The sequence below is a fragment of the Meleagris gallopavo genome, chromosome 1 (assembly GCF_905368555.1).
Source record: "Meleagris gallopavo chromosome 1, MGAL_WU_HG_1.1, whole genome shotgun sequence".
Classification (NCBI taxonomy): Eukaryota; Metazoa; Chordata; class Aves; order Galliformes; family Phasianidae; genus Meleagris; species Meleagris gallopavo.
Genome location: NC_139404.1, coordinates 143,455,748 through 143,473,153, shown reverse-complemented (window position 1 = coordinate 143,473,153; position 17,406 = coordinate 143,455,748). Strand labels below are relative to the sequence as shown.

At 34.6% G+C, this 17,406-nt stretch overlaps 1 protein-coding gene across 1 annotated transcript in view; it reads right to left on the bottom strand.

Moving 5' to 3' along the window:
- Positions 1 to 17,406, bottom strand: part of UGGT2 (UDP-glucose glycoprotein glucosyltransferase 2) — a 79,810-nt gene that overhangs the window by 39,012 nt on the left and 23,392 nt on the right. Inside the window, 8 exon segments of the mRNA XM_085226033.1 lie at positions 202 to 366; positions 1,363 to 1,494; positions 3,321 to 3,456; positions 5,076 to 5,161; positions 7,956 to 8,075; positions 9,146 to 9,296; positions 10,744 to 10,835; positions 14,947 to 15,007. Coding sequence (XP_085082159.1) covers positions 202 to 366; positions 1,363 to 1,494; positions 3,321 to 3,456; positions 5,076 to 5,161; positions 7,956 to 8,075; positions 9,146 to 9,296; positions 10,744 to 10,835; positions 14,947 to 15,007 — 943 coding nt within the window.

Sequence of the window (17,406 nt, the reverse complement as noted above, 5' to 3'; positions counted from 1 at the left end):
ATTCCATGTGACTTGAATAAGCTTAGTTATTCTTTACATCTATATAATATCAAAATAATGACAGTAAATTTAAATAACAACATAACTTCAGCTTTCATATTATTAATTTTAAACCAACTCATTGTAAAAAACGCAATCCAGAAGCATGACTCAAACTGCCAAATAATTCTTCTTGCATTCATTCAGAAATTTTAAACATACCATGAACACTGCCCTCTGGAAGAACCCACTGGCATCAATAATTCTCTGAAGAATAACAGCCTCTAACTCTGCAGCATTCATCTCTTCTTTGCTGAAGGGCACACCATTAAACAGAGCTTGAGGTAAAGGACCCAGGCCAGTCTTTTTATAAAAGGTTGCTCCTGCCTGAAATCACAAATATCACAGGATTAAATGTGGCTGACTGTAGCAAAAACAGAACAAAAACAAAAAACAAACAAAAAAACAAAACCAAAAACCACTAGTACCAAGAGACAATAAACTCAAATCTCTTGGTACTGCTTGTTGTCACAGATTTTCATGAGTAACAGGGACAAAATGGGAACTGTTTGGAAACAAATAGGACATGCTGCACTCAATTCTGAAAGAGAATGACAAAACATTTGATTTGACCTCTACATGGATTTTAAAATTTCTGCTCTTATCATCTTGCTGAGAAATATTATTTTATTTTGCTTAGTATTCTTAGCCAATAACTTCTGAGAAAAAGCCTACATTGATCCACCTCAAACTACGGTTGTATCAAAGGCGGCATCCCAAAAACCCTCAAAAGGTTTTCACATTTAGAAGCCAAGCTTATTTGAAAGGCAAGCACTCCCAAACTCAGTGACAAAAATATAAATAAAAATGGAATCAAAGTAATTCCCTTCACCTGTTATGGATGGCCACAAACTCTATGCAGTATCTGTATCCATCTTCCTGTCATCCCACTGTCTCCTGTCAGAATTTCACTGCAGTCTCATAGTCCTACTGTAGAGGCAGCTCAGGCCCTGAGTTGTCCTTCCCAAAGAAAACTAACCTGCGAGCACAACTAAAGGAACCAGCAATTTGCTAAGAAGATGGGCTTCAGCTCCTCACACAGAACACAAAGGTAAACAGATTCCTGAGAGTGGGAGACATGCTTACCAGGAAAAAAAAAATCCTGCTCCTGAAAGCAGTTGGCAGTAGTAAATTTTAACAGTGAGAGCTGCAATACAGAAACCCTTTCAGCATTTCCACTAAAACTGATTGGTGACTGAAGAAAACTTTAGCTCAAAGCTACCGTATTTACTTGCTTTAATATTTAATAAGCCTTCCAGCTTAGCAAATGTAGTGACTCAACTGTGTACTGCAAAATTTCTTACCATTTAGCTCTCAACATACCTTCCTCCCTTCATCATACTCAGAATGAACACCTAGTATACTCTGAACATCAGCATGGGGGTATTCTCTTCTAAGAATATTTTTCACATGATTCACTGTCAGAACATTTCCATCTTTCACTTCATGGTACATCTGTAAAAATTGTAACAGAAAAAGGTAATTTCTGTAATAATAAAATCCATAAAAGAAAATAAAAATGAAATAAATCTCATGTTTTTATAGTGCTGTAGTAATTTTTATATTAGTATAGTATTATATTGCTTTAGTTGCTGTACTGCAAACTTTATATTCCTTTAGTAATTACCACTATCACACGCAGACACAATTGTTCACTGTTTTGATAAAGCTACTTTTATATCTTTAGTTTAAATTTGAAGAGGCAAAGAAAATGCACTTATGTGAGCTAAATGTAAAGTGTTATTTCCCTCCACTGATGAGAGAAGCAATCTAAATTCTTAATTTAGTCTACATAACCACCATTGGTTACCTGAATCTATATGGGATGAATTCAAGCCTGAATAGGTAATCAATATTTTTTCCCTACACTGACACTTTTTTCTTACCTTACTATTTTATTTCATAGCATGAGATTTCATTACTTCCATCAAACATACAAAATAAATCTGAATGAGGAAACAATTCTCATTTCTTTTCAAATGAGATCAGTATAATTCGTTTATCTCCACAGCTATGAGTATCTCTGAGGTTTTGTTTTACTGGATCTTATTTTTGTCAGCCTATATTTATCATCTCCTCTTTTTCATATTATGACATTATGTGAAATAGACTAGAAATATGAAATAGAAAAAACATCTTTTTTTTTTTTAAAAAAAAAAGCACTGTGAAGCGATATTTTTAATGTGGTCATGGATAGCAGTCATGACTGTGTTTCAGATTCTAACACTCGCAGGTACTCCTAATTACTTCAATTCTTTTTATCTCTAGCTTTCTGAGTTTGTTTATGACATTAGAATCATAGAATGGCTTGGGTTGGAAGAGACCTCAAGGATCATCATGTTCCAACCCCCTGCCACAGGCAGGGTTACCTGCAGCTGGATCAAGTAGTAGATCAGACTGCCCAGGACCCCATCCAACCTGTCCTTAAACATCCCCGGGGATGGGGCATCCACAATCTCTCTGGGCAGCCTGTGCCAGCACCTCATCCTTCATTTTAAAACCATTCCTCCTTGTCCTATCACTATCTACCTGTGTAAAAAGTTGATTTCCCTCCTGTTTATAAAATCCCTTTAACATTAGTTTTTAGGTACTGAACAAAAGAAAACAAAGTGTAGAAAAGAAATATAATTATTAATAGGATATTCTGTTTTCACTCATGCTTGAAGACTCTTCATATTGACTGTTCACTTTATTTCCCTACAGTCACCTCCTTTGTCTCTGAAATCTTACTCTCTACATGAATCTACATCTTCTCACACGGAAAACTACATTTGTTTCTTAAACTGCAACTCTGCAATATTTCCATGGTTTTGACACTCAAAAGCAGCCTAAACATGGACCAAGGACAACTCATCTTACTCTGCTGCACTTTCTACACTATGGAATAACAAAGGTTTTCCAAAGCATATAAAACTGCCAGAGCAAGTTTACAATGCATCTTCAAGACATGCAAGAATACAAGAATCATTTTTCCACATTTCCATTATGATTTTCCAAATCATTTTTTTGTTTCTCCACATACATAAGATATGCGTCTACTTCTTTATGTCCTCAAAAGAAGCCTATATATAGCTAAAACACGAATGTTGGTTTCCAGAGAAGAAAAATATTTTTTTCAAATAATTATGGGATAAATTAATACTATACACTTTTTAATAATTTGCTTTCATGTGAAGTAAATGCAAATCTACCATGAAAACACAAGGCAGCAAAATCCTAACTATGTAGACAAGTAACCAATTTAAAAAAAAAAAAATAGATTTCTTGTAAAATGAACTAACATGAATTATGCAGTTAATGGCTTGAAAGGTGTCAGATTCCTCTGCAACATAATTAAAAGTTCTCCAAAGAGCTATTCCAGCATCTTCATTTCCATCAATTTCTTCTTCTGTATTTAAAATGAAAACAAATCCAATTCTATAAAGAAACAAAAGGATCACAGATTTTAAGAAAACATTGATTTTATACACATTCTAGTACATGAATTCGAGGGAGAAACAGAAAAGTTTATGCACTGAAGGTTGCTGAACAGTCAGAAACCGTATCTAGGTTTGAAATTCTTTGGCCTCCAAATGTATGAAGACTGAAAATATTCAGGCAAAATACCCAGTTCTTTCTCAGGCAGCTCCTTTCGGCTTGCTGCAGACAAACTAATCTAAACTCTTCTTCGGTCTGACCCCGTTTGGCTGCTCATATGTTGTTTTGTTCCAGGAAAGGCAAATTAGGTTCTGTGATACGGTCTCCTCAAGGACTGAAGCAAATAGTGACAGAAATGCACAGTTAATATCTGCTCTCTGTTACTTTTTTTTTGGTCACTAAACAATGACAAAGAAATGAAGAAAAAAAAAAAATCAGAACTAGTAAAAGTTTAAAGGCAACTCAAAATTTTAGATCTTATAATTTATTGGGGAAACAAAAGTGTCATGGTTTCATGATTTTTCGTTATCAGTATTCCACATCATAACATCATGTAATGCACTGGGGGTTTGACTGCTGATGCTCAAGTTCCAGGTTCCTGTCCAGAGGAGAAGAGCAGCTACATTTCCCCAGGGGACTTTGCGGTCAGCGAGGAGATATAACTCCCGGCAAGGTCACCTGATGTTCTCTTCTTTGCCTGCGCTTCTTCGCTTGCGCTTCTCTGCCTGCGCTTCTCATCTCAGTGTTGTGGTAAGGCCGATCCACCATCAATTTCACACTCTCTCTCTCTCTCTCTCCTTATAAAATTCTGCTGATACCGTATTTAGTAAATTAGCTTGTTTCACCTCAGATTGTTGCCACTGTTTTCAATTATTTTGGGGTCCCCTATTTTCTTTTTCCGGGGGCGCGGATCCGCGGATCCCTCTGCCCCTCTAGTCACAGAACCGGGCCGAACCAGCCCGTAAACCATTGACAAAAAGCTATTTCATTGGAAGATTTTAAATACTTAAGATGGATTTCTTGCTGAACTCTGGACCTCGTTTGGACACCCTCTCACAACCTGAGAAAACAGATGCTTCAAAGAACAATTCATTTTCTCATAAAGTAGGCAAAGGAACAGCTAGAGAGCATCTCCTCCTCTCGGGTGATTCCTTGTTCAGACTTGGATGACCAATTTCTTCTGAGGTCAATCTCAGTTTGGTCTTTAGATATTTTTAAAACAACAAAATTACTTACAGTAAACACAATTCAAAGAAACAAACAAAAAATCTCAAATTGTGTTTTTACCAATTATCTGCCTTCTTATAGGATATTCATTTTGCTTAGCATGTGATTTCACATGGGCATCCAGCAGAAGTATTTGAGAATGTAACTTTTTATCAGGTGTTTGCAGTACATCTTTCACACAGTCAGGTATTTAATCTCTTTCAGCTTATTAGCTTCAGAATTTTTAATACTTCACAGGCTTAACGAGAGTAGCATAAAAATAATGGCTTATTAGAATGTTGTGGCATTGGACTTCATTGGAATTCACACCTTTGCCTAGCAGAATAGAAGATGAAGAAAGGAAAGCAGCTTTCTTGTAAGACTTTCCTTCAATACTTTCAAGTTTTCCTTACCGAAGTGGTACATTATGATGATAGAATAATTCCACCAGTTTCATATAATCATCTGTATCTTCTTGGACAGGATCAACAAAAAGTACCTAGTAAGAGAAAAGATATTATAGACCAATATTTTTTCTTCATGTTAACTTCAGAGCTATGCATTCCAATTATTTTCAATTTCCTATAACACTAATTGTAAGAAAACATTAATAGTAAGAAAGAAGAAAAGCTCAGAATTAATGAATTTGGAGGAAATACTGAGTCTATTTTATTTTTTTAATTATACTTAATTAGAAGGATGTAATGCTAATTTTTCCATTACTACTTGCATCTAACTCTCTTCTGTCATGAAAACCAAACTAAAACAAGTAAACAGCATATATTGACATAAGACTTTAATTAAAAAAAGGAGAACTGGAAGAAATTCTTTTCTCCTGTCTCACATAGGCTTGTATTCACTGTTTCACTTGTTGAAGCTTGAGGTATAAAATACTCTTTTAAGCACACATCGAATCGAAAACTGATGTTTGTCTGCAGAGATAGATTATACTTATGCAGATGTAATCATCACATTGGTACACTGAATACATATGCAATATATATTATACACAATTTGTGCTTCTTAATAAACATGCATTTTTAAAATCATATTGTTTGTATTCTGGTTTTCTTTTAATACACTGAGCTTCACACAAATTCCCTTTGTAATTATTTTAATTTAAATCTGCAACAGCTGCTTCCTTAACTTAGTAAGTCATACATAATTATACATACAGAGGGAAAAATAGGCTACAGACCTTTGTCTTTGAACCTAATCTTTTTGTAACACAGACAATTAAGCACCATCTTTACTCAGTAGTGTTCTATGAAGAAAATAAATTGATAATTGGGAATTATCTATATGTAGCAAGGAAAAGCTCCTGACAAAACAGTGCCCAAGTCAGACATCGTAGAGTATAAGAGGAAGAAAACAATTTTATGGGGAGGAAAAAAAACAAATACTGATATTTGGTTCAGTGAGTAGAAACTATTCTTTGCAGTGCACTCAGCAAATGTCCTTTGGAAAAAAAATGTGTTGTCATGAAAGCCCAAGAATTGCAATAAAGCAGAAGGAAGCTGCAGAGCTACCCTTACCCCCCAAAATAATATTAATTTTGTGTTATTTTAAAGAAAATAATATTAAATATTTTTTGTTAGGTAAGCACTAATTGTACACTAGCATTAATAAAAAAAAAAGACATTGATGCTTTATTCATCATGTGGAAGTAGCTCATTATTTTTCTCTTTACTAAAAAAAATAAAAAAAGTTTGCATTTCTTTGTCAAACTGCAAAAGTACTGCATTTTGAATATGATTTATATAATTTTCTTGGCAGAGAGGTTGAAGAGTGTTAATTATTTTATCCAACAAATCAGAAGAAATTCACAACATTTTTTTCCTTACAGGGCTTGAATAACTCTCTTCCTACATCCTTCAGTGCTAATCCCATGTATTCTTTCAATTTCCTGAACTATATATCCAGGCAGACCTTTTATTATTTTGCATTTCCAAGTGTGACTCTTCAACGATATATAAAGGCAACCTAATTGCTTGAGAGGGAAACCTAAACCAGAGGTGAATCTCCAGAAAACTGGTAACGCTTTCTAAAACATCTTTAAAATGAAACTTTCCTCTAGAAGTTGGTGGCCTGCTGGTACATAATTTCAATCTTCACCTTTTGTCTCTGAATCTTCATAGTGTTGTTTACTTACTAGTCACTACTGGTGACTCTATGAAGGATGGTCTCTTCTCACTGGTGACAGGATGAGGGGAAATGGCCCTAACTTTCCCCAGGATAAGTTCAGGTTGGATATCAGGAAACACTTCTTTACTAAAAGGGTTGTTAAGCACTAGAATAGGCTCCCCAGGGAGTGGTTGAGTCACCATCCCTGGATATGTTTAAAAACCATTTGGATGTGGTGCTCAGGGACATGATTTAGCAGAGGGTTGTTAGAGTTAGGGTACTATGGATAGGTTGTGGTTGGACTCGATGATCCTTAAGGTCTTTTCCAACTTGAGCGATTCTATGATTCTATCATTTCAGTAAACTAAGAGGTTAATTTATAATGAGGTCAGTTGCATAGCACAAACACAGATTGCAACACATAGCATAAAACAGCTTGCTCTGAACTAAAAAATAAATAGGGAATTAAAATACTGCTTTTTATGGCAGCATCTACAATAAGGAATTTCTCAATTAACTAATCTCATTTGGATATTCACAAGTTAACTGTCATGGGAAATCAGACAGATTTAATACTAATTTCTTGTTGCTCTGAGCACCCTGATCTAGCTGTAGGTGTCCCTGTTCTTCGCAGGGAAGCTGGACTGGATGACCTTTAAGGGTCCTTCAACTCAACAATTCTTTTCTTCTTTGACAAGTAATACACAGCTCTTACAGTAAGCTTACCTTAAGTAAGGTTTTTGAACTCTAGTTTTAGGGTCTTATGACCCTTTACTCTTACCTACTTTGAAGAATTTAATTTGAAGATGCAGTACTGTATATTTCTTCTGTCTTTGATCATTAATATCCGTTCTCTATTATCCATGACCAAATATACACAAAATGTACCAACATACACATACTTACATTATGACTACAAAAGAAGTCTAGGTTACCAAGAAACCCTTTTTCCAGAATGCAGTATTTAACATTAATTATAATTCTGAGATGATTTCATATAAATCACCAAAAATCTGCTAGATAAAAGAAATAACACTTCTAGAAATCATGTTAATAATCACATAAGACAGACAACACAGCAGGCTCACAAAGTATATTAATTTTTCAATAAAGTGTCTGAGTATATAGCAATACATATATTGTGCAAAAAATCATCTCTTCAAACTTACCAGATTATATAAATTGCGTCTAATCTGTGGTATAACTCCAGGAAATGTAGGTTTTAGCAGTTCCTGATAGCTTGCAGGCCATGTAATGTAGCTGCGGTCTTTTTCTATGTTATTAATCCACTAAAACAAAAAAGCCAAACATTTAAAAAACACACATTACCTAATGGATAAAATATGGATGTATAAATAAAGCTGTACTGAAATGCACAGAAAATCCGGAAAAAGTAAAATCACTTACCCTCTTTTCTTAATTAGCAACAAAAAATAGCTTGTAAAATTAATAGATCCTTTATTTTCAATAACACTTCATTTTTTTTTTTTTATTCGCAGTATGTTATAAAACTAACTATGAAAGGAAGAGGAAAAAAGATCCCTCATGTTCTGTATCAAAAGGCAAATAAAAACATTATTTCAAGTGTGAAAAGTACTTTTGCAACACAAAGGTCATAACAGCTAATCAGGCAGGTATGTGTGTAACAGAACATAAACATACTGAAAAACATACAATGTTTATCTATCACCTGCTGTAGCACTTGGTATATATCAGAATAACTAAGTAATTAATATATTATCAATTACAGTCTATATTTATATGTCTCTAAAAATAAAGTTCCCCCTTTTCCTTTCACTTTCACATTGTTATTAATTACTGTGTACTGCTCTTATACTGTTTTATGTGCAAACTATCTAAATCTGGCAAACGAAAGAGAGATACAGGCTTCTTTCAGGTGAAGAAAATGAGTATTTTAATGCCTTTCAATTTGCACATAATCTTTGTTTTGAAAACTAAGACCAAAGATAAACTTTGAGAAGTTGGACATTGGACAACTGTGAGTACCTGTATGTTCTTCACAATTCACTTATCATATTTGTAAGGTACACTTTGCAGCTTTCCAGAATACAAAGATGTTACATAGCAAGATCAGTTGCTTCAAAGTCAAATTCTACTATGATTTGCAACTACTATTCGATCCAGTCTTTTCTTCTAAACATCCTCTTCTAAACATCTTCCAATTTTATTAAGGCATACACAAGAGAAAGTTAATCCTAAAATACATTGAAGAGATTCCACCCCCAAAAATATGTTTTTATGCGCAGTATTTCAAAACAAAACCCCAAAACCCAGGACTTTTCTTAGACAAGGTTAATAAATATATAGTATTTAAATAAACAATTCTTTAAATACTCACTATTACTGAAGAGTGACGAATGTCCAGTGCATAGCTGCTATCTGCTGGATGAATATGCAATCTCATAAATTTACTCAGGATTTCCTCTTGGATTCCAAGTTCATGAAGGCCATGCATTACTTTCCCTTCCACTTTAAGAGTCTCTAAGATACTATTTCAGGAAAACAAAATGCATAATGACTATATAGAAATCTTTTCAAAGCATAAAAAGGAAAAATATTTTACAGACTCTTAAGCCCAAGGCTTACTTTTAGCATTAAAAATAATTCTTACGTTCTCCTACTGTCACTGTCAAAAACAAAGTTTATTCCTAACACTGCACATATGTATCTTCAACATATTTCAAAACAGAATTATAACAGATTATACTACTCTTGTTTATTCACATTTATTTAGCACAAAGGAATTTCCTCCATCTTTAAGAAGATGTGGCAGGACAGCAAACTGGAAGGCTGCTTGCTGCACTGTCCTGGCTGAGGCAGAAACCCAAGAGTAGACACTCTAAGCAGCAGCTTTGCAGACATGGAGATAGGCAGCAATCAGTGGAGACACAGACAAGCCCTACGTCCACATCATGGCAGGGCTATGAAAATGGTGGGGTGGAAACACATAGCTAAGGTGATGTGAAGAAAGCCCCAAAAGGACTCTGTAATATTTGCTGCAATTTGAAAATTCAATATAGTAACAGGAAACAAGCCTGAAATACTTGCTTGTTAGAACACAGATTTTACATGTCTTCATTTCCGCTTCATTCTGAGTTTTCTCTATTCTGAGAAGTTTCTTCTAAATTATATTGAAATTGGACTTAGAATTATCATTTTAATATGTCTACTATTATTTGCATCATTATTAAAAAAAGAAGATGAAACCATCTCTACCTCAACAGTCTGGCTGAGAAAAAAAGGTAAGTTAAAAAAAACAACAAAAACAAATATAAATGCTAGAATCAATAAAGTTTATGGATCTCTATGATGGAGAATGCACTGTGGGTGGGAAAATAAAAAATAAGAATTGCAGGTTGCCAGATCACAGGAATAAGGAATAAAACCAAACCTGTTGACAACATAAAGAATGGAAAACGTCCACAAATTTTGAGAGGCAAATCATAGGAAATATAATTATACTGTAATTACACAAACTGCAAAAAAGATTTTTTTAAGCCAAAAACTATCAGATCATAACAACAGAATTCACTGGAAAAAAATTACCAGACAGACTCACTGACATGCCTGAAATAATCCAGCTGAATGTAATACTTATTTTTTTTTTTCCCCTGAATCTTATAAAATGAAGATGAGAAGCACTTTATTTTTCAGAAGTGTTCTTCTCATCTTTGTATGCATACATGTTGAATTCCTTCCATTTCCAGATTAATTTTAAGTGGGAAGACATGAAATTATATGTAAGTTACAGAACACACATTCCTAGAAAAAATACTGTTTTCAATTTCTTCCACAATGTTGATATTCAAAGCAAAACTCTCTTCTGGAATACTTCCTGGCTCCCAGAGAGCAACACATTAGCTTGTTTATCACCATGAGCACAACTCCAGTATTCTTTGTAATTCTGTAATCTTCAAGACAAACATATTCTCTTACCTAAATGGATCATGAAAATCCAGGTCTATATGAAGGCCATTTAGAAATAAACGTGCTTCACCAGGTTGGATTCCAAGTGTTTCATGAAGGTGCTTCAAAATGAAAAGTACTGCTAATTATTTAGGTATATGTAAACACTTCCACACAGACACAGACATATGTACAAAACTATAAGTAATCCTACAAAACAACACATCAAATCCCTTCAGCATGGTAACTTCTTTTATCTGAATGTTATTAGTAAAAATACTGATAGCATGCCTCTACACTTCCAGTCCTTCAGGAAATACAAGCGAACAACCTACATCTCTCCTACTTATACACATTCTCAGTGTCTACTCACCAAAAGTGAAAATACACAGAAATATAAAAATACGACTCAAATTTTTTTTGAAAAATTACCCCAAGAATACTCTTCCTAAAATCCATTAACTTCCAAATGGAGACCCTATATGTGGCTTTCAGTCCTCTACTAGAAACTAGCTTTCTCAAAATCTTCCAGTATTCAAAAAATGTGCAGTAGCAACTCGAGGGAAGATAGTAAAGATAGACTAGAAGTATACAATTTCATTTATCAAAGGTACCTTGAAAAAAAATACAGATAAGAAATGGAAGCATATCCTTGCTTTCCAAAGAAGAAAAAACTCCACAATAGTTAAATAAACAAATGAAGAAGGAAGTTTTTAGTATGGACTGCCTTATAATTTTTTTATAAGCAGTGAGGCACCATGCTGTTAAAACTAACAACAGTGGCCGTGGCAAGATAACAGGAGCAACAACAGCAGTTTATTTAAACTCACATCATGAGGAGCTGTCAGATTTCCACATCTGTCTTACTTCCCAACAGAGAACTAGTAAGTGGGAAAAAAAGAAACTTTTTTTCCCCCCCATCTAGCTTTCACTTATTGCATAAAATAACAAAAAATACACTTTCAAGAAAAGCACACTTAGACCAAGCAGCTTGTGCTGTGTATATTATTCCACTTATAAGATTGTATCTGTAGTTAGCAAATCTAATTCTGACCATGGTTTTAATACCAGAGTTGTGCCACAAAGTCCTTTAACTACAGAAAAATTCCCTGTTAATGCCATTTGATTCAAGGAACAGACAGCAAACATAAGGAGGATTCCAGTCAGGGTGAGATGTCTGGAGCACAAGCCTTATGAGGAGCTGCTGAGGGAACTGGAATTACTGGGATTGTTTAGTCTGGAAAAGAGGAAGCTCTCTACAGCTGAAGGGAGGTTGTGATGAGGTGGGGATTGGCCTCTTCAGCAGGGTAACAGTGATAGGACCAGAGAGAATGGCCTCAAACTGGACCAAGGGAGGTTCAGGTTGGACATTTGGAAACAATATTTCTTTGAAAAAGTGGTTAGGCATTGGAATGGGCTTCCCAGGGAGAAGGTTGATGTGTTCAAGAGATGTTTAGATGTTGTACTAAGAAATATGTTTTAGTGCGGAAATGTTGGTGGTAGGTGGACAGTTGGACTAAATGATTGTGGAGGTCTTTCCTACCTCGGTGATTCTGTGATTAATAAGATATCAATAAAACCACAACTGGCTGATTTAGGTCATACAAACATTAACTTAGCAAAATGAATGCAAGAACAAAGAAGTATCAGTCACAAAGTGCTGAAGTGGGACTCTGAAGGGTTTTCAAATCCTTCATTATCACTGCAGGAGAACTGAACTGAATCAGAGCTGAGACATATTACATAATTTTGATGCTAGGCATTTGATTGTTCAGTTCATCCATCTGCCTTAACAAACATTGACAGAAGGAGCATTTAGGCATCCAGGACTAGAATTTAATGCCCATAATATCCATATACTATTTTCTTGCTAAACTGTCAGCAAATTATTGCACTGGAAGTTTTGTTTAACTGGATCTTCTTCTTTATATACATACATACATATATTATAAGTTCTTTGTCTATTTTTTAGTTAGGTATCAACTAATTACATCTAAATCATCACATACCTTTCAACTTTTAATACTTCTATTTTTTCCCGTTACATTTACTATTCAACTTTCATTATCTTGAGAGGGAATCATTCAGTTACTCACAGCATGAGATCATATCTCTCCTGCTGCTAGATGGATGTACTACAGTCCAAGAATGCACATGCCAATTTATTGTGCAGTGTTCAGGAAGCTTCCCTACTTTTATTCAACATATTTTAGTTTTTAGCTGTGTAAAGACCTGTAGTCTCAAGTAGGATGTAATATGAAACATAAACTTAAGTGCCTAAGATCCTGTTATAGTTAATGTATTCAATACAGTCTATGGAACCATAAAAGTGATTCACATAATCAACCACAAAGATTTCCAGTGTCATTTGAGACACTGCAAGGTTTCAAGATGAAGCTTTCATTCTGGAAAGTACACGTCACGGAGAAAGGATGTCCCATATCACGATCACCAGACTTGTGTGGCTATCTCAGATGCTCTGTGGCATCTCAAATGACATCAGAAATCCAAGTGTAGGCAACTCAGTCACGTCCACAAAACAACCACTGAGCGAGCTGAACTTGTTTTTCACGTCCACTAACTATACCTCTACTGTTATGAGTTTAGATAGTGATATAGATGTGTCTAAGTTTAGTTATCTCCTTTCCAAATCAAATCTCATTTACTTGCCTGGTCCTCATATTTGATAGTAATATCCATTTTCATTCCTGATATACATTTAATTTTTCTGCATTTTTGGGGTAGAGAAGTAGATCTTGCTTAAGAAACTGTCTTTTGTTTTTGTGTTTACAGAACTGTACTTGAAGCAATACACTATAAAGACTTCATCAAGTAGTATGGAAGGACCTGATCTTAACATTCATATACTCTGGAGAAACTATGACAGGGCTATGTTTTGCTTTATCTTGACTACGCCCTTTACAACAAAGAGATACAGAAAAACACGTCTCAGATGTACAGTGAAAGCCATGGAGCAGGGTGCAGATTCTGCGCTGCTTCTATGAACAAAAACTACAAATCTTTTTACTAGAGGAAGAAGCAAGAAGTCTCCATAATGCAAAGCTCACCCAAAGATCTCAGAGAAAACACCGAAATGCATCATCTACCCAAGAATCAATATAGCACCTTGGACACAAGAAGGGTGAACGGCCCAAGATGGTGAAAAAATCACAAAAGAGGAAGTTGCAAAAGTTCCAGAGTGCCTCAAGTAAGAAATAAACTCCATCGCTGTACTGGCTAGTCAGTCTTAACATCATACAAAACCATACATTCTGACCAACAAAAGTCACAGGCTGAAAATTCGCTGAATGTTGCCTATTCAGAACTTAACTGGCACATAACAAGAAATCAGATTTTCCAAAACTAGTTACAGGGTTTGTTCACCACTCTCCCTCTTTGACAGGAAACAGCCACTTGTAGAAATGTCTGCTACTTGAGTACACGCTGCTTAACAATGGTTGTCAAGTCAATAGCAATGTCAACTAAAAACTGGGTAATAAATATTAAAGAAAGATTAAGTACGTGGATATGCCATCCAGTCAAGGACGACATTTACATGGCCAAGTGATACAAAAACAACCAGGTCTTTTCAAGATTCTTTAAAAACAAAAGAATGATGACTTGTCATTTCATGTGACCAAATCTAAAAGCTTGACTGCTATGGTTTAATGGAATTAGAAACAAAAATCCAAACTCCTTACAGAGACAGAAAAAGCAAAGAGGCACCTTAGCATTGACCTGAGATCAGTCAAAACACACAGATGATTCTTTGTGTGAACAAAAGATGCAGTGCAGCAAGGATGAAAATAAATCCATTTATCACAGATGTTGTTCAGTATACCCTGCAGAAGAGTTGTATACGTGACTCCAGGAATGTGGAAAGCTCCAAACTGACACACCCTGCGAGATGAACAACAGACCTAGATTCAACACCAAGTACTAGAGAAGATTAACAGCTATCATAGCATACAATGAAAGACTGAACACAGTGCTCCATAAAAAAACTGCTTGTCCTTGCCTAATTCTGCAAAGCAAAAAGAGTGAAAGACAGAAGTGCCAAGAACAACAGAAAATAAAAATAACGAATTGAGAATTTCAGTGTTATTTATGTAGTAAATGACGATAACTCTTCTGCTCTGAAAGAAACCTTGCGAAAGTTGCTGCTCATACAAATGTCCAAATGCAGCAATACGATAGTAACTCAAATGGGTACTAGAAGAAATAAAAGCAAACCTTCTGATTTTCTTCTATTTCATTTCTCATTTGCTTGTCAACAGGCACTCTCGTCAATGATCTGTAAAAATAAAATACCAGCAGCACTCAAACATTTTCATTTTAAAACTAAATTAATGCAAGATTATCTTAATATCATATTTAATGCACTGAATTAAAATATGCTATAATGGAGACTGAAAGTCTTAATGCATAGTCTTATGTTTTATTTTCAAAACAAATCTTCTCCTGTGTTACTCTAGTTAAAGTAAGTTTCAAATTTATGCTGTTTTGTTGAGGTAATATTATTACCTTTTTTTATACAACTCTCAGTCTTTCCTCTTACCTATCTGGAAAATTGTATGCATACTATAAAAAAAGTAAGTCATCTGATCATCTAAAATACTACCTAAATAAATGCTATATTTGTATATTTTAAGTTACGTTAGTAACTCATTTCTACTCAATGTTAGAGCACAGGCGGCCAAGGACACAATCTGACGCTTTGCCCTTTCTTTTGCAAAAACATATGCAAAGAATGACTTCTTTAAAATTAGCTGAGAGATTAGAAAAGAGATTTGTTGATTAAGAACATGTTGATTATTCACAAGCAGTTGAAAATTTACTTTTCTTAGCCATTCTACTTCTAAGAGATAATCCTCTTTTTTATCTTATTTACCTTTCAAGACTGTTTTACCTTCGCCTGCCACAAGGTCAAAGTTTATCACTATCAGGCTAGGATAAAGTACTCCCAGAGCAAAATTAATCTAATCAGATTACAAGAAGCCCCAAGCCATATTAATCTAAAAGTGATTACCCTAATAAGTGCTAACATAAATACTGTCTACCTATTTTCTCCCCACACACACTAAAAATGTACATAACTGTGTATGGTTTAGGAAATCTGGATGGGGCTTAAAGAAAAACTGAAGTCATTCCAAATCTGAAGGTTAAGCAAACAGAATTAAGAACTAAGTCAACTTCAATACTCACAGTAGCAAAACAGTTATTTAATAATACAAACTCTCACTTCCACTCTATCCAAAATACAAAAATGATTTAATAAATCTTGTTAATAAATTATCTATACTCTATGTCAGGAATAATACTTAAGATCAGTTTACTTCGAACAAAAATTCAAGTGATCAAGGTGACTTGTTATGAGCAAACAATGTCATTTCCACATTGTTTGCAAGTATTACAGAATTCATCACAGCTTAGCCTTCTCTATGTAAGTTCCTTTTTCCCCTGATCCCCTGTAAATAGTCTGGTAGGTTCTTTTTGTTACCACGAATCCCTTCTGGAACATGAGATGAAATGGCAGTAGAGGGTCAAAGAGAAACTGTATTTATACAAGCCCATAGTTGGCTTAAAATTGGCCAAAATAGGAAAGGTGTAACTCAAACTGTGATATCCCAGACAGTACTAAACAACAGTCAAAATACCCTTAGCAGTCAGTGGAGAGTGAGCTTAATGACTGTTGCTTATGATTATTGCTTATGATTATAGGAATAAACCTAAGAGTATTTTAATTCCTGTTACTGTATCCTTAGATAACAGAAGTTTTTGAGAAAAAATACAAATCAAAGCTGTAAATTATCTTATAAAACCTTATCAAAACATCAACATGAAATGTATCATTTGTTAGGCTGCTCACATATGATGATATTTTGTAAAATCCATTTCAGCTGACACAGAAATGCAGGTTATAAAATAGAAAGTGCAAGAAGAAACTTCCAAGGGACGGCATATTAATTTTTATGGCCTAGAGAATCCTTCAATTTTTAAGGAACATATAATATTGAACTTTTATTTTCATAACTATAGTTCTAAAATTTTTATACACCATTTTCAAACCAAAATTTGCATAATGAAAGAACAGGCAATTTCATATCTAAACTACGTGGAATGTAAAATAATTTTTGGACACTCTTTTTAGATAGTACTCCTCTGATTTAAGATTGTTGTCAATGGAGACCTACTAATTTTTAGAATTATTTAAATATTTGTAACCTTTCACGTTCAAGATAACAGTTAATTATACAGGGCAGGAACTGCAACTCCCCTTTTAGTAGATTTAAAGTCTTATACTTTTCCCCAGAAAAATTGAAATAAAAGTTGAAGAGTAGGTAAATTGTTCTGCAGTGCCACAAACAGACAGTGGGAGTTGGAGTGGGATATAATAGTTTATGGCTAATATAATAGTTTATTCAGTGACCTGAATGCCACCTAGACTGTTTCATGCTGTCTTCTCTCCAGTTCTTTACAGTATAGAGCTGACCTTGCAGTTCAACATTATGTACATTTCTACTCCTTTGTAATGAAAAGCTGCATTTCCTAGTTGCTAATCCACGTGTAAACTCGTACCTTACCATTTTGCAATAATTATGTTTCAGGAATTTTAAACCTTATTTTATTTCCATTACAGTGCAGATTTTTGCTAACAGAAAATCAGAGATGACATTGAAACATTACATGATA